We start from the raw sequence: 20,261 nt of genomic DNA on the forward strand, positions 1-20,261 counted from the left end.
CAAAATGCTTACCAACAATGATCACTTCAGGAATCTGTGGTGGTATTGCAAAGAATTGCAATATGCATGATTGGAAATAATATTTCCTCTGATTTTCACTCTTCACTCGTCTGTCTTTGAAACTCATCTTAACACAGTAAACTTCCTCTTGTTCTATTATTTATACACTTGATTCATGTTTTAATGTTTTCATCATTCTCCTCTATGTTGAGATTTTTATGTCTTTCGTCTCACAGTTTGTTACCTTGATTGATAATGTGGTGAGATATATGGTTATCACACCCTCAGGATTGTATCTCACCTGTGTATTTGTACGTCATGCTGTACTGCATCATCTCTGTGTTTCATCAGCTATATAGATAAGCTGAGAGCACAACCATAATTCTGACAGAAATGACTCTAACTTGAGCATCACAGCATGAACGTGTCACATTTGTTTTCTGACACTCATTTACAGTTAATTTATAACTTCTGGTGTCAGCACAGGGTGCAGTGTGATAGTCTTGACATCACAGTAACTTAGTCGTGCCTGAAGTTAATTTGCATATTAATTTGGAGACAGATGCTACTCTGTCTTTGTGCTGTATAAACATAGCCCAGAGTTGGTCTGCAGTCATGCCAGTCCAACTGGACTTGTGTTTACCCAACTGTATCCTTACAAACAGAGCACAGATTTCTTTATTTGGAGGATTTTTGTACGAGCTTATCTTGTTGCTATGTTGAATGTCTAAACAGCTTTAATACGTGAGGCTTTGTGGGGTTTTTTCTCCTAATTTAAATAAACACAGGTGTTGGATTTCAAGGATTATACATGATTGTGCTTTCCTTCTGTGTCTCTGTTACCTCCTCTGAACTGCTTTAATTGTGAAAGCCAAGTTGACAGCACTTACTGCCGGTACAAATGCTATAGGTTCAGAATGATAGGAGTCTCTCTTTTACTTGTTTCAGGACAATATTGGACTATTTATTTTCTACTATGATACCAGAATTAACTAATTTTGTTCAGACTGGCGTTTTCATCCAATTATTGTATTCAGTGGAGAAATCCCTTTGGTCAGATAGCCCAGTGGGGAAACATGATGAACACCCTAACGGTTGACCCAGTCATCTTCTGCATGGTTATGCAGTTAATGTTTTTGTTTTTATTTTAGAGATTAAGTTTGTAAAATCTGAGAAATAAAATCTGTGTTTTGATCTGTATCACTATAAACGTATCCAGTTTACATCTTTACTGTTGCCTTTTTAAAAGAAACATTCAAGTGGCAATGCAGTTTTTAATGTTAAAACACACAAACACACACACACACACACACACACACACACACACACACACACACACACACACACACACACACACACACACACACACACACACACACACACACACACACAAATCATGTGGTACACACAGATCTCAGCCAATGGAGCACCTACACAGATGGGTCTCATTTCTACCACTAATATTCAGCATAAATTCTGGGTTTGGATTTTTAAATAAAACCAATTATACAGAGGAATGAATGTTCTTTTGCTCACTATCCTTTTGTCTTTGTTTCACCTCCCCTTCTCTTTCTATTCCCCGCTCCCTTTGATTTTCACCAGAAGTTATTACATTAGCGTCTGACTGTGTCACATCATGCTGTGGATGAAGTGGAAGATGGTGCTGGACTCCCTGCGAGGACGGAGAAGGAGGATGCCCTGTTCGCTCTGGTTCCTCCTGCTGTTCGCTGCTGGAGGTCTGGTGCTCTTCATCCACCAGAGAGATCTGTCGGAGATGGTCCAGCAACAAGGCCCAGGTTAGTTTGAACTTTCAAAGAAACAGGGGAAACCATATTTTATTCTAAAGACCCACACTTTTCAAAGGCAAAGGCAGCACATAAGCAGATAAGGTGTGCTGGAATCTACCTTATTGAAAGTGTGGAAAGCTCCTGTAATGAGCCACTTATTCAAAATACTGGAAATAACATTGTGATTCAGGTCAAATCACAACACAGAAGACAAATCAACATAACCTCTTGACATAAAATGCTGACACCTGTTATTGGTTTAACAGAGGAGCTTGTCCTCTTCGAAGATGAAGATGCTTTTTCCATGCCAAAATGACAACCATACAATACAAGTTGAATGAGAAAAACATAGACATTGACATAAAGCATAACTTGATATGTTTTTAAGTTAATTCCTGTTTCTATGTTTAACTCTTGAAACACCAACTATCTCACTAAAAAGCTGAAATTTGGAAATGTAAAAGTTTTGGAGTTGAAATTTGCAGAGATGCTAAAAGGTCATGATCAGATTAACCTCTCTGAACTTCTGGGAGTAATTTTAGCAGGATGCTTTCCATTTCATAACATTTGCTGAACTGTATGATGATATTGTGCTGATGTATTATGTATAAGACCACCGCTGGCTGTGACTGCAGTGTGAGTGGGCGTCATGTAGCTGTGGCGGCACAGCCTTTATCATGGCAGCTAAACAGAAACTAGTGGAGCCAGTTTTCTAAGCCAGTTAACCTAGTTCTGTACAAGGTGGTAAGACTGACTGCTGCTGTGATGGATACTGACAGGTTGTTACCTTAATAAAGACTCTTGCCATGTGATAACATAGCTATAGCTCAACACAACTCTTTTTTTACGGTTTGAAATGTTTATTGCAGCAGCAGAACATTGTTTGTGTTTGACGTCTAGGCTCTGACCTCATGACTCCCTGCAGTTTTAATCCCTATCAAAATCTTGCAGCCAAATTGGGAGGATTTTTTGTCCTATGATTGTGAGTGTGATGCATCTCCAATGGGAAAACTGTGTCTGTCTGAAGTAGCTCTCAGGCATAACTCCATTAGATTACTTTGGTTGTTGCTGCAGCCATTGCTGCTTTTTATTTGTTGTGGCTAAGGATGTGACATGTTACTTTACCATTGGCTAACTGCATGCAGTTGCTGTGTAGCAGTGTTACATTTATTTGTGTTGGCTGAGTGTTGTAGTGAAGTGCTGAAGCTATCTGAACTGTGTGAACTAATAACACATCTGTCGTATCTGATATATTCCTTTTGGGTTGAGATGCCGCACGTAGCCCTATCCGAACAGTGGGACCATAGAAACAAACAGTAATGCAGCTGTAGGCAGAGAAATAAGCATGTTTGCAGCCACAGCTTCACCCAGCACAGCCAGGCACAGCAGCAGCAGCTGTGCTCACGGCCACTGGCTGTATACTGCCACAGCTCAGCCTTTTGAAAGGAATTATGAGCACTAAATGCTTAAAGTAAAGTGTCACACCATCCCTGTTTTCTGTAGTATTTGCAAAGTGTTTCCCTGAACTGTCAACATACAAACTCTTCTTTTGGTTATGGGGAATGCAAAAAGTATAAGAAGGGGAAGCAAAAGAAGTACAGAAAACATGCCCTCTCTGTGACCTCTTCCTTTCTGTTAATAGATTAAATATAGAGAAAATGCAGAAATCTTTGATAGAAATGAAATAACAGCCTTTAGTTGTTCTTGTATTGATATGAAAAGTTAATGGGCAGCTTTTCAAACAACTGCAAATACACTTTATTTAATGTGGCTTTGTTAATCATGTTGACAAGGAAACACTGACTGAATGATAATGAGTTACAAAAGCGCCTAAAGTATCTGCAAATGTATACAGTACTAGTGTAGCCACATAAAACCACAACCTGGTGTTTTTGCAACACATCGTATAAACCTACAAGAATGCTTACTCAATCAAAAACATAACCAATGGCACTAATATATGCACATAAAAACAAAGGGACAAATAAGCCTGCAAACAAATAAATGCATACAGAAAGACATAACCACACAGGTGAGCTGATGCACATCTGCCTACAAGGAAACTAGTTTACACTGAAGCATACCAAGGCCCTCCTTCTTTGCACATCAGCATATGCAAACATGCATTAACATGCACACTCACACATTAATGTATAGGCATGCATAACAGCAATCATACATCACATTACATGGATGCACAATTATATGCAATGTATGCAAAAACACATAGAAGAAATAATTTATGTGTGCTATCCTGCAGTTCAATATTATATGCTTGATGAATGCTGTTCAGGCTCGAGTATTCATGGTAGAAAGGACATTTGTTCCCCAAATACTTTTTATTCTAGCTCAGTGGCCTTGTGGTCAGAATGTCCTCCACAAAGAGGTCGATCTTTCAATTTCCAAATGAAACCTTTGTCCTCATAAAGGGACCCGCTGTGTTCCTGCTTGGCACTCAGCATTAAGGAGATTGGGGTTTAAGCAGCCATGATTGAAGAGCGTCCTGAGCGTGTAAGACTAAGCTGCTTCATGTCTCAGAAACAAGAGATCAGCTGCTTGCTTATGTGCCTCTCTGGCTTGTTCGACACTTTCCACGTAAATGAGAGCGACGTTAGAAGCATGTTGCTGCTTTTTTTGATCAACTGAGCTATTTTTGTAAGCTTCTTTTTGGATATTTCAGAAACTACACATAGATTAACTACACTTTGGAATTATTCCCCGTATTCTTTCTGAGGATGAAGGTTATTTAAAAAGACAACTTTGTACTTTTATATTTTTAGGAAAATGTGAATGATGATGAGCTGGTCTGGTACACTCTGGGGGAAGCACCTTCACTGGTGGAGTCAGTGAAGCTGCAATCCACTGGGTTGTGACTCTACTGTGTGTCAACAGCATTGTGAATCATGAATATCAGAGCAATGTCACACTCCACGGTAATAAGAGCCACTTAGCCAGAGTGAAATCTCTCCAACCCTCTAATATTCCCCTGATTGTCAGATGCTTTCAGACGCAGTGGCAGGTGAAAAAAAGACCATTCACAATGACACATGTAGTACACACAGGGGGGCGCATAAACAAGACTGATACACACAATTTGTAAAAATATACATGTCATGACAGCCAGCATTTAACGTTGATGAATTCTATCAAACTAGGAGCCATTAAGCCTTTTTAAAGTTTGGTCATGTATATGAGGATTACAAGAGATAGTTTCATGTATCTAGACCCAAATACATGTGAGCGCCCTTACTGCCTTTGGAGTGGACTATATCACATTAAAGTAGATGGATTTTGTTACAGGGGGTCTGGTCAGTGAAGCCACTGCCAGTAAGAGCATTTAATTTGATGATTTATCTCCTCTTTAATCTGCCATGTCTATGTTTGAGTTGTTTTTTATGAAAAATATGTTTTTCTGCACTTGACATTTAACAGGCTCATTCAGGATGACAATTTGTTTTTGTGCACTTGATCTGTGCTCTTTTAATTTAACCAGTACATTCAATTTTACTTCAAAATAGGATACTCTGGTGTACCAACTTGTCATTCTTTTTTTCACTTTAAAGGATGTTAGACTTCCACAGTTATTGTTGGGATCTGGAAACAGAGTCACATCATCCCCAATTAAGTCAAAAAGCAGGCAGTCATACAACCACACAGTTTGTGGACAAACACAACTAAGATCTGGATTATTGTGTTGTTTATTACCGGGAAAAAACATACTGTACAAACAACTAGGTTAGTACAGACAAAGTTAAAGACATTACAACATTAAAGCTCCTGTGCGAAGGTTGTATCTGATCATGAAACGAACAGAATGAATGTTTGCTACAAAAGCAAACAAGACCATAAGCTAAGAGACTTATTATTTCTTGAATGGTTATTTTTAATGCCTGAAACCCCTGCTGTAGGCTAGGTGTCTATGAATACTCAGACATGTATACAGGACAAAACCAACACTGAGATACTGTTTTGTCCACAGAGAGCACCAAAATTGACACAAACCAAAAGCCTCTTCACGGTAGCTTAACAGTAGAAACTGTAGCGTTCCTCACCTGCATTTACTTATCCTGGGTGGTTTTGTACCTTGAACAACAGTCTACTTATGTGTTTATTGTCTGCTGGAACTGCTCTCTGTTTTACACTTTCATTTCATGTTGCCGAAGACATAAAAGTCAACACAGCTGTGTATGTTATGCTGAAGTTTGATAAAATACACTCTTGAACATCCTTACTGACTGTATATTATAAATGTCGCCAGCACACATCATAATGTGAGAACATATAATTGTCTAAACACTACAATCAGACAGCTGCACACTTCCTACACAGTAAATTAAATGATATTTGTAATTATAATCTGAAAAGCAGAGGGGTTTTACATTTTGCGCCTGTAGAGGTAATTGGTTAATTGGATGAAGAGCTCCAGTCTCAGACTTTTATTAACTATCATTTTACAAACTGTGAGTTATGTGCATACTTGTACACACATGTATTGTTGAATTCAGATCTAGCTGATTTTTGCACAAACTGTGCCTTATTAAGTGAATACTGCTTCGCAATGGGGTCTATTCTCACCCAGTCGGGATTCTATTACACATAACAACGCACTCACTATACATCACCCTGCTTATTTCCTGGCTACCAATTCAAGATTCAAACAAGCTGACACTAAGTACTGATTTAAATTTGATTTAATTGATTTAAAATGTATTTATTTAAAAAGATAAATATAAGTAGTCCCTCAGATTCAATGTTTGTTAGCGCTTATGTGACAGCGTTGATCTTATTAGCGTACATGCGAGTCGAATCAACATTATATTTAATATTTTCTTTTATGTTAAAGTCTTCGCTTTAATTTTATAAATCACATTTAACTTCACATTTTCATTCACAGTAACATCAAAACATCAGGATTTCTTTTACTGGCTTTTTTAACAGATGGAGAAAACAAAAGCAGCACCTCTATAAGGTTATGTCCACGTAACTTTTCTGTTAGCATTTCCTTTTCTCTAAAACAAACCTGTAACACTGCCGAAGCCCATACCGTGCAGGGGTTTGTAGTTGCTTTGTGTCTGTTTTCTTCAATTTTATTGTTGTCTCTTTCTCTCAGCTCCTATTGTCTTTTTACATCCCCCACTAGATTCTGTTTACCTCCTCTCTTCTTATTTTCTCTGCTGTTGACTGGTCAGCCATTAACTAAATCTAAAAAATCGATCAAATCTGTCAAAGTTTTGTGCTCTCTAAATAAATTGAGAGTAATATTAATCAAATATCCTCCATGTTGTTTACCAATGCTATTATAAAGTCATGTTTTACCACATTCTCAATTGTGAAAGAGGTGAAATCCTAAACTTTGCTTTTGCTATTCACAATTAATGAATGCATTACCTTTGTTATGGAGTTTTACTCAATAAAAATCAAGTATTTAATATAGCTGGGTGATTATTTCCAGAGATGGGTAATGAAATTGAAATTGTAATCACTTAGTAGTCGTTTGTCTTCTTTTAAATAAATATATAGCAGCTATGCAGATACTAGACAAATATGCACTTTCTATGTGCAAACCCTACTGAAACTTTTAAAAATAATGTTTACACATTTAATGTGATGTACATTATATGAAAGCAAATAAATTGATCTTTTTTAAAGGACCGTTTAACATGGATATGGTTTTCTCTGAAGTCAGGGCACATCAAATGGAAAATAGGAAAAAACATTTTAGGTTAAGACTTTTAAGCATCCATCTTTTGAAACTTAAACCACTGCATGATGAATATAGATTGTAAATTACTCCCCCCCTGCACTTATACACTCCCACTGACTCTGTGGTGTCTTGAGGAAACTATTGTGCTCATTAAAAGTTGTATCGTTGGAGATAGATTATTTAGAGGAAAAAAAAGTGTAGTGGTTGAGAGGCATTCTTCTTCTTCCTGCCACCTAAGCTTGACATTTAATTTTAATCTGCATTTGCATTAAGCTGCTCGAGAGTAATCATTGTGTTTATGTTGTGATATGTATTATTATACACTCTGTTGTAATTACACAATGTAATCCATCATCACAATAGACACTGTTTAACAGACAACAAAGTAAGTCCGTGTATTGAGTGTTGAGGTCTTAGTGCGTCAGAGAGTGGAATAGACGGAATTTGATTGTTATGTTGCCAGAGTTGAGTGAATGCTGAGAATGAAATAAGTCTGAGCATTGTGTTGATGATTTCTCTCTCTCTTGATTACCAGCTGTTTTCAAGCATATAGTGTTTGTCCTGGGATAAGTTTTGCAGCCTAAGCACATCCTTTTATCTTCTAGTTTACTAAATCATGCATGAGAGACTGACTGCTGTATACAGAACACAGGGGCTGAACAGTGTTCCCAGCCTCCTCGCTAAAGCACAATGAGCAAGCAGTATCTTTGCCTTAAGCCATGGTGCTTCACCCCGGCAGAAGCTCATATCTAATAGAGCTGAGTTATAATACATTGGGCGTCAGCTTTTATCTGCCTCCCCCTCCCTCTCCACCTCTTTATTTGGCTCGCAGTGAGCTTGAGAGCTTCGTATCCCGTGGTTTGGATGGCCTGCACAATGCTAGCAGAGAAAACTGCAGTTAAACTGGCAACAGCCTCCTCCCTGATCGCTCACAAGTAATTGTTTAAGGGACAATTGAAGAAACAGCAGCCGTTTTCTCAGAGAGTAGAGACACCTGAAGAGTTAGCAGCTCGGATAAATTGTCTGCACAAATTTACACCTCTGGGCATTTTATCAGATGAGTTTGGCAGAGAGGGCAAACTGCTCTGGTGAGTGGGAGGTCGGCCTGTGTGTCATCTCCAAAACCCTTGATGCAGAGCAATCAATAACTGGAGGAGAGGAGGCAAAATTGTTACCCCCTTGGATGTGTGTCTGTGAATACGTGTTTTTACTAGCAAGCGAGTGCTTAAATCTTGGTCTTAGTGATAATAGCATGTGATTTGTTAAGTGCTTTTAACAATAGTAGCATATATTACCTAAAGTGCATACAGATTAGCAGGTCTCTACTGACTGTGGCTCTGGAGATGGGAACAAGCTGGCACTGCACACAGAACTTGCTTTTTTGAAATTATTATGAATCATTAAATCACATAAGTGATCTTTACAAAGTTTGGGAGACATCTTACAGAAAGTTGGGCTTTGTTAAAAACCATTCAAATGCAAACTCCTACAAACTCACCTGCTGGATTACAATTCCGACAGTAGCTTGTCAAAAACAGGTTTAAAATGTTCCAATATTTCATTGGCTCTGAGTTGGGATTTTTAATAAATCACCCTTGTGATAAAATGTATTATTATTAGTTTTGCTTGCTTTTCCATACAGCCTTCATTGTAACTGTCTACATTCTGCTGCATGGAGGTGTCATGGTTCAGATTCTGATCACTTGTTAACAACACTGACAAACAGCACTTGAGCCTATTCAGCATGACAGTGCAATAAACACATACCAAATGAAATGAAAAACAAGAGTGTGAAAACAGGATTAATTTCTGTTTTAACAAGTCCCAGCAACAAATCAAATTAAGTTGCTGATAGTGTTTGAAGGTAACAGACAGGTGTGAATGGATTATATAATATTCTCTTAACACTGAGCAGTTTTTTGAAACATGACAGACAGTCCCGCTCACTCTAGTTTGTTTTTTATGCATCACAGAAAGAATAAATTGACATGTAGAATTTAAAAAAAACAAGGTATTTGCTTATAAGAGTTTTTGATGTCAGAGCTAAAAAAAAAAAAAGGGTTAATCTTGGACTTAGAGTTTGGTGAAAGCTGCTAATGTAGATCTATGTCTGTTTGGTTGTACCCATTTAACTTCAAGCCCCTGTGAGGAACTTTCAATGTTTATCCATGGCAAGATTACGAGTCCTCCAATGAGAGGCACAGCTGACTTGATTGACAGGCGGGAACACTGTAGCTGTTGGCTCAGAGTCTCAAAGCCCGCCTCTTAACGTCACAGTCGTTTGACAGCAGCAATATGACTGCCTTCCACGATTGGCCTCAAAACAGCTCTTCAGAAACAGATGGGTGACATCACTGATACTACATTCATATTTTATACAGTCTATGGTTTTGTCCTGTACATGTGTAAGTGTTTTTTTTTAAAAACAAAAATCTGACCTTTTGTCTTATTACGTCTCAATGTATCACTTATGGAGAATCATGAAAGATATAAAAAGGCTGTCTTTTCAACATGATGTTTATCACTTTGTCTGACACTATTCCCACAGCAGCAGTTTTAGGCACTGAAAGCTAAATAGTAATAATTCATCTTTTCAGAGGGTTTGTTATTCATATACAGATGTCAGTATTCATTGTAATGTGTTTCCTAACCATCAACAAGCTCATAACATGGACTTTAAATTATGATTATTAGGGCTGTCAAAAACATGTAATGTTTTTGTCATGTTGATTAGTTGCTCACATTTTTATTTGCTTGTATAAAATAATATCTTTTTTTTTAGTGCATATTAGAAAAATAATCCTTACAGGGGCTTGATGTGAGAATCAAATGAACACAATTGAGTCTCCCACAGTGTTGACTGGCTTGCAGTCGGTTGCCACCCATTTAGCAAGCGCTTCAGTTAGCTTCTTCCATTTAGTGTCATTCACAGGTCAATTCAAAAACTCAAACTTAGTGAACCTTATGCTTATGTGATGCAGTTCATCACTGATATCAGTCTGATTGGCTGTACCTGTATGCTTAGCTCATGGGCAGTGGCTCAAACTTGAAGTTCTTCAGTGCTATTTCAATTCATTTTGGTACAAAGTGTGTATCATATTAGTCAACTGGGTCATCTGGGAGTTTTTTCTAAAGTGAATGTGCCAGGTCAAAAGCACAGCTGTGTTCTAATTTTCCATCACAGTGGCATCAAGACACTCCAGCAGCTGTAATGTGGGGTGAAGAAAAGGACAAATAGCATGGGATAAAAAAAACGGATTAATTTGGAACCATTATCACATGTGAATTAACACATTAAGTGATTATAAGTCACTGTTGAAATGAAATTACAGTGCACACATGCTCATAAAGTTTTAAATGTGATTTGCCCTTGTTATGTGTCTGATTGTTGAAAGGGGTAGTCAGCAGCTCCACTCTAGTACTGCCCTCTCATGCTGACTGAGTTCAGATGATGAGTTGGGAGAGCTCTTTTCCAGTTTATTACGAGGAACAGACTGGGTTGATGTGTTACCAGTTTCCTGCCTGTAACAGGGTTTGGTGAGTCAGCCAGCAAGAGCAGATGAAAATAAAAAAACACTGCTATGCCTGTCCTCCACAGTGGCTTCAGACATCACATCTAGAGAAAGTTAGTCAGGTTTATTCTGGAGTTTAGCACCAAACAGCCCAGAGAGTGTAACCCCTGTTTATTAAATGAACACTGAAATGTTATGCACAGACTGTTTTTGCAGATCTTTTCATTTCTGAGGCTTCACAGAGGTCAAGTTATTTCTGGATCTCTAGAAAAGTTTTTGCATGCACTCATGATGATTACTGTGCTCCAGTTATCAACAATTTCCCAAAGATGCAGGAATTTTGAAACTTGCTGGTGCTATTCATAGTTCATGTGACCACCGCATCAGCCTGGAGGGCAAAAAAGAGCGTAGTAACATGACGGCTTTCATTCATACAGACGTGTAAAACCATCTCTGCCTCCCAAAAGTTCACCGTCAAGCCTCGACACTAAATATTAACATTCTCCTTAACCTACCTAAGAACACTTTACCCCAAGACTGTCAGGATAAAAGTGTCCGGCTCTGAAAACAGCAGCGTTATTACTAAGCTAGCGTTAGCTGGTTTGCTAGCGGTGTCGACAAGTTACTGCTGGAGTTGTTTAGTTGCATAGTGACGATGTCAGGAGTACTACATCGACTAAACATACATGAATTCAAATACTCTGTGTTTACTTCATCTTACCATTAATGAAATGTTGGCTGATAGACATGTGGACTTTTAATGTTGTTTTGTTCCCTCACTTGGGACAGCAGAGCGTCTAATTGAATTTATCCACATCTCCTCCTATCAGGGTTTTATTTCTCAGATGGGAATCTTACTGGGATTTTTCAGTGTTTTGGAGTGGGGTTTTACAAATTTGATGTCACTAGTAACTGTACTAGCCATAATGGATGCAGCTCAGCTCGGCCCCTGTAATGAGTAACTGCAAGAGAAACAGAACGCAAGCTAGGCTACAGATTTCTGCAGACTTTCAGTCCTGCCACGTAATTTAGCTAATTTTGAAAGATTCCGACCCGAGCACTCATCTTGGTTTAGGTGTGGGTCCACCTGTGTTTTATTCAGCACTTCACTTTGACACCAGAGAGCCTGTTTGTTTTTGAATCATTAACGTACGATCCATGGACGTGCTCCTCCGCCTGCAGCGCACTGATCAGCTGTTCAGGTCTGCAGCTCCAAAGTGACAAAACTACAACCAAACTTAATAATGAGGGACTCCGATTAAGTGGATGTCATGCCGTTTACTGCGGTCACATTGGGACACCTTTATGAGCCGGAGTTTATGGAGGAAAAGACGATTCAATGCACTGAAGGAAAAAGTGGAGAAACTTCTGAGCTAAACTGGAGAGCAGGAGAGATCCCGAGTTACCTGGTGGTACAGGTGTGCAAACTGTGAGCTAATGCGCCAAGTTTACGCAATGAACTTAGAAAACTTTGTTCTGTCATGAGTAAGACTGCAGCCCATGTCTCCCTCGTCTGTCATTAGATCTATGCCTCCTTCTCGCAATATTGACCTCAGCCATTTGTGCACAACGCTGCGCCAGTTTGCACCTGCCTTTCAAATGTGCTAAATATAGACACAAAAACACCGCCCGCTATCTGTTTCAGGTTTGATAGATCACATTGCGTGTGCTAAATGATTACATTTGTATCTCCTCCTCCCAGTATTTTGCACATTCTGATAATCTGCATGTATTCTGTATACTCATGACGGCAAACACGTTAAATGGATTGGAAGTGCTATTTTGCTCATTTGACAGACATAATCCTCGGCGCCCCCGGTTAGTAAATCTGTTTTGCGTGCGCTACCAAGTTTGCATGTGTTTTTATACACGCAAACCTTTAGTAGATCTGGCCCATAGTTGGCAGCAGAGTCCGGTCATTTCTCTGTAGCCCGCAGCAGTAAGAAGCCTCTTCCTGCCCTCCAGGGGGGGCGTTCCACAAGTGTGTGACGTCACGTGAAAACTATGAATTGTTCATGATTTAGAATTGGAACTGGAACCTGGAAGGCTTTTCCTTAGCAGTGCAGTTCAGATTTTGAAGTATTAGGTTTCTTAGTATATAATTTAAACAGTTTTTGCGAGTTTGCCCAAACATTTGCTGAGCAATGGTGTTGTTTAAAAAGACGTCCTTTTTTATGATAAGCAGTCATCAGTATCTCTGAATTTGTTTCATTTCTAATGAGGCTGATTCCAGCTCTCAGTGTTCAAGAGGGATTGTTGAGTCGAAAGGCTGAGAATGTCAGACTTCATTGACTCACTCCCTGTGAATGAAGTAAAAACTTCACCAAACACCGCTTCCTTTTGAATTCCATGTAACATTTAATCCCATGATACAGCCCTGTCTGTTTTACTATTCTCACTGCTTCTAAGAAAAGGAGAAATAAAAAGTCTGTATCCAGTGATGCAACATTTAGGCAGCATGCCACAGTCAGCTGGCAGCTGTAGAGGAGAGTAGTGTTCATAAAGCACAGGAGATACATGCCTTTGAGGATGATAAACAGTATAAAGCTTTAGAGACAACCAGACAAACACTGCATGTGCAAGAGAGGTTAACAGTTGGGAGATACTGGGGAAAACACGGAGGCAGAGGAGGTAAAGTGAACAAGATAGAAACGTCTTTCACATACAGAGGCTTGTGTTTGATCATGTCCAGTTTATTCTAAAACTGTGCTTTTCTACAGGCTGTTTCAAATAAAAAAAGTGGAATGAAACTAATCATCTGGCTACCACCCTTTAGCTACTGTCCCTCCCTCTATCTCTGTCCACATGGACCCTGCCGGGAACCCGCATATTGTTTCATGCTTGAAGGTAAAATTTGATCTCTCCGTCAGAGGTCCAGTAATCCCTTAAGCCATGTCTGTTTGCAATGTCCAATTTAGCTGTCTCTTAATGTAATTAAAGTGTGCTGATGACCCTCAGAGCACTGGAAAAGGTTGCATATTTGAATGCAAATCCTCCACTGGTAGTTATGGAAAAAGCTGGATGTTATTTTAGCCTGATTTTCAGTTCATTCATCCGTGAGTGTAAAGCTCCTTTAACAAAGCCTGTTTCTGTTGTGCTGGCACTATCCCCTCCGTTCCTCCCAGAGAGCAGAGATCATTGGAAAGCAATACTTGGCAGAGCTAACTCAATCACAGTGTTTTTTAATCAGACTGTGTAAAATATACTGCCTGAAAACAATGAAAAGTACGTCCTTTGAGCTTAAGAACGACAATATGCCTCTGCCGTAGTGCTCAGTGTGGGATCACATGACATCTGGCGTTAGACTTGGGTTTCCCAGCAAGTATTACAGCATCCACTTCTCCACATTCAGCTCCTCCTTTCCTTTTTTATCCCCTGTTCAGTGGAGGAAACCTCAATGGGGACCTCTGGGATGCCCTGAAATGGAAAAAGAATAGAAAAACAGACTATTTCCATGCATGGGTATCAGGTGCCTGCATCACCGTCTCTTCAGCCTCTTTCAGACTTTAGCCGTGGCAATTGGATTTAAAATGGAGCTGCTCAGAGGCAACTGCAAGGTCATGTGGTTTTCCATTAACATTAATGCCTGAGGTTATGCCACGGGAGCCCTGCAACATAATCTGTTTTCCCTGCCATCTGATCCTGCACGCCATTGGCTTCTGTATGCCAATCTATACAAACCGATTTAACTTTTTCCCATTCCTGCTCCAGCAGAGGTCGGTGTCAGAAAAAGGTGCATGTACAGCTATAAGCAAAAACTAAATAAACAGCTTGTAATAGAAAACTTTATTGCATAAAAAGTAAAAAAACACGATTATTGATGGAGAAAAAATAATGTTTGTTCTTTTGTTCCTATCATAAAAGAAAATATTTTCTGTGTGCTACAGTCTGTTGGGAATGAGTTTACAGCCACACATCACATTTCTGCAGAGTTCTCTACTGAACACTTCTTTAGTCTAAAAGTAAAAAACTTCAAACAGCCAATCTTTTGCTATCCAGAAAACCATGAAAAATTAAACAAAGATCCAACAGCCTTCATAAGGTTTAAGAGGAAGGATTGGGGGGAGAGGGGAGATCTTGATTGAAACAACACCCCCTCCAAAAAAAAACATGGCAGAAAAACATGTCCTGTGATCTTCCTTTAAACTCAGCCGAGCAGAAGAAGCATCTTTGAGCCACTGACAAGCAGACAGGGTTAGGACCCCTACTGAGCAGCAGAGCACAGCTTGGAGGTCCTGCTGGTGGTGGTGGGGCTTCCAGGTTGCCCTTTTGTATAATGCCACGCTGGGTAACATTAAAAAACTCCAAAGGAAATAAAACAGAACAAGGCGAGGGCACCAGGTGGATCCAACAGAGAGGCTGATTTTTTAAAATGTCTTTGAAGACGGTAATCACATATGCTGCCTCTCAACGCTGTCAGTCTGTCCCAGGCTGTGTCAATGCAGGAATCACAGCTGAGGCTCAATGCACTGTTTGTGGCTGTCAACACAAAAGGGTTCATCTTTAGGAGGACAGTTTCAGATAAACACAGACAGTCAGAAAATAAAAACACAAACATAGAGAGTTTAAAGTCATGCTACAGGGTGACTATATTTGAGTCATGCGGATGACTGACTATATGCATACTTAAAATAGAGACAAGTAAGTAATATCACAAGAAAGAAAGTGATTTTATACTGAATATTAGCATGGCTTTGGTTCATGTTGTAAGTAATCATAGTTACTAACAGTCATGCTGATAACTATTATAAGTATAACCACTTAACCAATGAGTGTGGTATTGCTTTCATAAAACAGTTTTACAATCAATGTGTTAATGCACAGTGTTAATCAAGAACAGGATGTTGTGTTTGCCTTTTATTAATTCAATTGGATCCAACAACACAACTGGTATGGTAACTTGTCGCATCAACAAGCACAAGCATTTTCCTGCACACTTGCTACTTGGTGTATGTTGACATGTTACAATGCATGCTGTAGCATAGATCATGGACATAAAAAAATTTAATTGCAAACATATAATGGGGAGTAATACTTACAGTTTCAAGTACTAATGGACTCATGAAATGCCAATAAAGTGACAAAAATGTTGTGTAAGATCTGATGCCAATAATTGGAAGCCCCTGAAGTCCCAAAAAGTGAACATTTAATTTTGCACAGGTTCATTATTTTGTGTAAATCAATAAGTCAACCTTTATTTATACTTGAGAGATCAATATCGAGTCAGTTACAGTGATATTTAGAAATAAATAAAAAAAATAAACAAACAGATCAAATAAAATAATACTAATAAAAGAAGAGAGGAACAAGCAACGTTACTGTGGGGAATGCACCGATGTGTGTTAAAGGGGTCACCTGTAATAAATGGTAATGCAGAGTGATAAATGGAGTCAAGGCGTTTGAGGGTTGAGGATGGCGCATTTCTGTAGATTATGTCCCCATAACCCAAGACTGACATAAAAACAGCCTCCCCAACCCTCTTCCTACAAAACATTGGAAATATAGATCTGTTTCTATAGAAGTAGCCGACTTTTTGTCTGTCTGTCTGCAAGATTATTAATATGTTCATTAAAATTTAAGTTTTCATCAATCCAAACACCTAGATATTTATACTCTGTGACTCTTTCAGTTTTGAATCACGTTTTTGTGACTATATTTACATAATTGTGCTCTATTGATCTGGCTCTGGAGAATAGCATCACTTTTGTTTTGTCAGCATTTAGAACTACCTTTACGTCATCCAGAGTATCTTGCAAAGTGTTAAAACAGTCTTGTAGATTACTGACCGCAAGTTGAACAGAATCAGCAATACAATACAGTGCAGTGTCTTCAACATACAGATGTGCTTGACATTTGGGCAAACAAGAAACAATATTGTTAATAGAAATAGTAAATAACACTGACCTAAAATCGAACCTTGTGGAACTCCCTTCGAAAGCACTAAAAAACTTGAAAAATGGCTCCCAAGTTTAACAGATTGCTTCCTATCGGAAAGATAGCTGTTAAACCAAGTGCATGAGTTAAAATCAAAACCAAGGTTATGTAGCCTCTGCAGTAGCAACTGGTGGTCTATGGTAGTTGATTGAGTTAATCAGTATGCTGATTAAACCCAACACTTTGCTTCTTCCTTACTGTGACATTGTCCTTGGCTTTCAGCGTCTGAGTTGTTCTGCTATCTATCCAACACTGAATCTTCAGTCTTCCCTGGAAACAAAAGGTTTTTATTCCCATTGGAGCACCAATTAATCAGGACTCTTCTGGTTATCAAACGCTGCTTAATAACAGCAACATGACTGACAAATACAGAGCCAAAACTGAAAACTGCTCTGCATCCAATATGCCAAGAAAGACATGTCCAGTTATTTTCGTTGCTAGATTAGCCCCAGATTAAAATACTCATTTAAATAGGGCGGTCCGCGCGTAGTCATAGTAGATCACCAAACTTGAACAAATGAACTCTGTACATTCAGCCAGTCCTTTTCTTCTTCAAGCTATTTTCAGATTTTTTTACAGAAATAATACAAATTATTCTTAGTTATTTTTTAGACCTGTTTGGATTGAAGATGCAAAGAACAATAGCTCACGGTGAGTGAATTGATATATTCAATGGTTGTACAGTCGTGAATACTTTTTTGACCTTCACTAGAAGGTAAAGTTGTAAAGTTGTACCTTACTGTAGTCCATGAGACTTACAACACTATAGCTGACCCTGAGAGGTGTTATGAAGCCATCGGAATCCAACACAGTTTCAACTCATACTTCCCTTCATTTGCTTAGTCGATCATATGTTAGATTTTAGTTCCAACAAAAATTATAAAATTTGGTTGAAAACGAGGTAAAATCAGGTTTGGATGTCCAAGACCGTATTTCAACCTTTTTTTTTTAACCAGCTAGGAAACTGTTAAGAAATATATATATACCTTAGTTTTGTTTACATAAACATTTGATCAATTTCTACAAAAAAAGTTATTGGTAAACATAAACTCTTCATCCTGTTTTTAACATATTTTCAACTGTGGTTTATCAGTATCTAATTATCAGAAGCATGCTTGCTGGTTATTGAAATCACGCAATGGTAGTTTTGTGTAAAACACTCGCCTTTAAGGTTCCTCTGTCCTCCTCATACCTGTTGATGAGGCAGATGCTGGGAAAAGTGTGATGTATCAGCTTTTCCAGTAGACAGCTGTTGAAATATGTGAAGAAGCATGAATTCAAATTGGGGGCTACATTAAATGCTGTGACAGGAGATGTTGTGTTGTATCACTACTTATAATAAGTACAAAGAAAGAGAAGTGAGCAGGTTGATCATACAGGTAGCTCCTCTCCACCAGTATATTTCCTGTCCTCTATTATTAAGCTCAGAGAAAGGGACTGATACTTGATTCTAAAGAGTATTTAACCAAACCAACACCCTCCACAGACCTAAATGTTGTTAGGAATATATCTGCTTTCTTCAAAGTTGGTGAGGATGTGATACTCCAATGCCTGTCTGCACTGTGACAGATGGAAACTTTGTCTGTAGAATTAATTTCATCAGACAGCATTGATGTGTTGCATAAGCAGGATGATTTTTCTAGTGTCACTGCCTCTGTTCATATCAAACACAGTGTTCCTGTCAGAAAACTTGTCATCACTACTGCAAACACATCAGATAAGCAGAGGAGCTCCTCTTAAGTATTTCCGACCAAAGAAGCTTGTACCCATATTCCAGCACGGGCTTGAGAGGCTGCGAACGGCGTAGACAGGAAGAGACTTACAAAGAGAGAGTGGGAGGAGAAAGAGAGGTTATATAACCACCGTTCTCACCAAGGAGACATCTTGTGGTTTCAAAAGCAAAGCAGTGATAAAAAATGCCAATGTTCAAGGTTGCTCAAGTTATCACGCACTCAGAAAGATAAGATAATACACAAACAGTTATTGTTGAGGTACCAGAACTGCTTATTATATTTTTCTTCCAAAACTTCAATTAATTAATATCTGTGAGCGCTAGAGACTCTTTGCCAAACGTTAGGATGAAATATTCAAGGCCTGTATCTGTTTCTAATTGATATTACCTACTTATATAGTCTACTGAACTCTTGAAACACACAATAATGAATTATATCTTTGCCCATATATGTTTTTGAAAGCACTTCTTTATTCAATTAACATGTATAGATGAATGCCTCTTAGATTTCAGCAGCAAAAGATTGAATCCATCAAAATGAAATGTTTCTGCTGGAGTAAAGAGTGGATATTTTTCAAAAGCGTGGCTCGGTCAAAAGGAAGCAGCCAACTACCTGACCTTTTCGAGGTCAGACTGTTGTATAAGAAATGTTTTCTTTGTGTAGGCCCGGCACCTGAGACCTTCCTTTTCTCTTAAATCATCTTGCCTCCACACATGTCCATATAACTTGTGCCTAAGTTTGACATTTTTTGCAATAACTTTGACCAAAGAAAATTATTCTGTGTAACTCTATTAGCATGAGCTGAAGTATTATCCAAGACCCATGGCATTTTCCTTCCCTATTATGGCCATGGAAATTATTCTGAGAGGGATTCCACATGATCGTTCCCAAAAGGCTAGCCATGCTCCAGGAGCTGTGATCCGTCCCTCCAGACTGAAGCAAGCGCGGCCATTATCAAATCAGACTTGAACCCATCCCCTGTCTGCCAGAGAGACACGTTGAATGGATATCATTGTGCACTGCTGAGGCTTCCATCACTGTAATCCCTCTACAAAGTGCAAGGCACTCTTAGCTGAAGATGAAAAGAGCTGAGGAGAGTGGCCTATTCACGGTGTGTGTCACTGCAGAGGGCACGAGGCAGGGAAGTCGCTGGAATCGGTGACCCAAGCCGAAGACTCCTCAGCCCTGCCCAAGCTAGAAAAGAACAAAAGATTAAGCCCTCCTGCTATCCAGAGTGATAACAAGCTGTCAACTTCTAAAATGTAATCTGCTGACTCCGGGAGGAAGTGGTGGTGTCAGTGGAGTGGGCTGCCAGCTGATGCTTATCTCCTGAATGGCGTGCCATTGATGGAGAGAGCCGTGGCCCTGCTGGCAGATACACAAAAGCCACCTCTTTCAGTGACCAAACAAAGAGGTCTGCACGAGCAATAGGATCCATACCGAGCCAATTTTCCACATATTTATCTACATATATCCCCTCCAGACCTCCTCTCTTTCTGACGTGGGCCACAAAGGAGAGGTGATGGGAATGATAGATGACATGAATAGAGGCCAATAGACTGGGGATAATAAGGCATTACCCCTGACAATG

The 20,261-nt window shown here is 39.1% G+C and overlaps 1 protein-coding gene across 1 annotated transcript in view; it reads left to right on the forward strand.

The window, feature by feature from the left end:
• LOC117810734 (carbohydrate sulfotransferase 8-like) overlaps positions 1–20,261 on the forward strand; it is a 196,278-nt gene that overhangs the window by 16,206 nt on the left and 159,811 nt on the right. The window contains 1 exon segment of the mRNA XM_034680669.1: positions 1,603–1,796. Within this exon segment, the coding sequence (XP_034536560.1) occupies positions 1,637–1,796 (160 nt within the window). The 5' untranslated portion in view covers positions 1,603–1,636.

The sequence above is a fragment of the Notolabrus celidotus genome, chromosome 3, assembly GCF_009762535.1.
Source record: "Notolabrus celidotus isolate fNotCel1 chromosome 3, fNotCel1.pri, whole genome shotgun sequence".
NCBI lineage: Eukaryota > Metazoa > Chordata > Actinopteri > Labriformes > Labridae > Notolabrus > Notolabrus celidotus.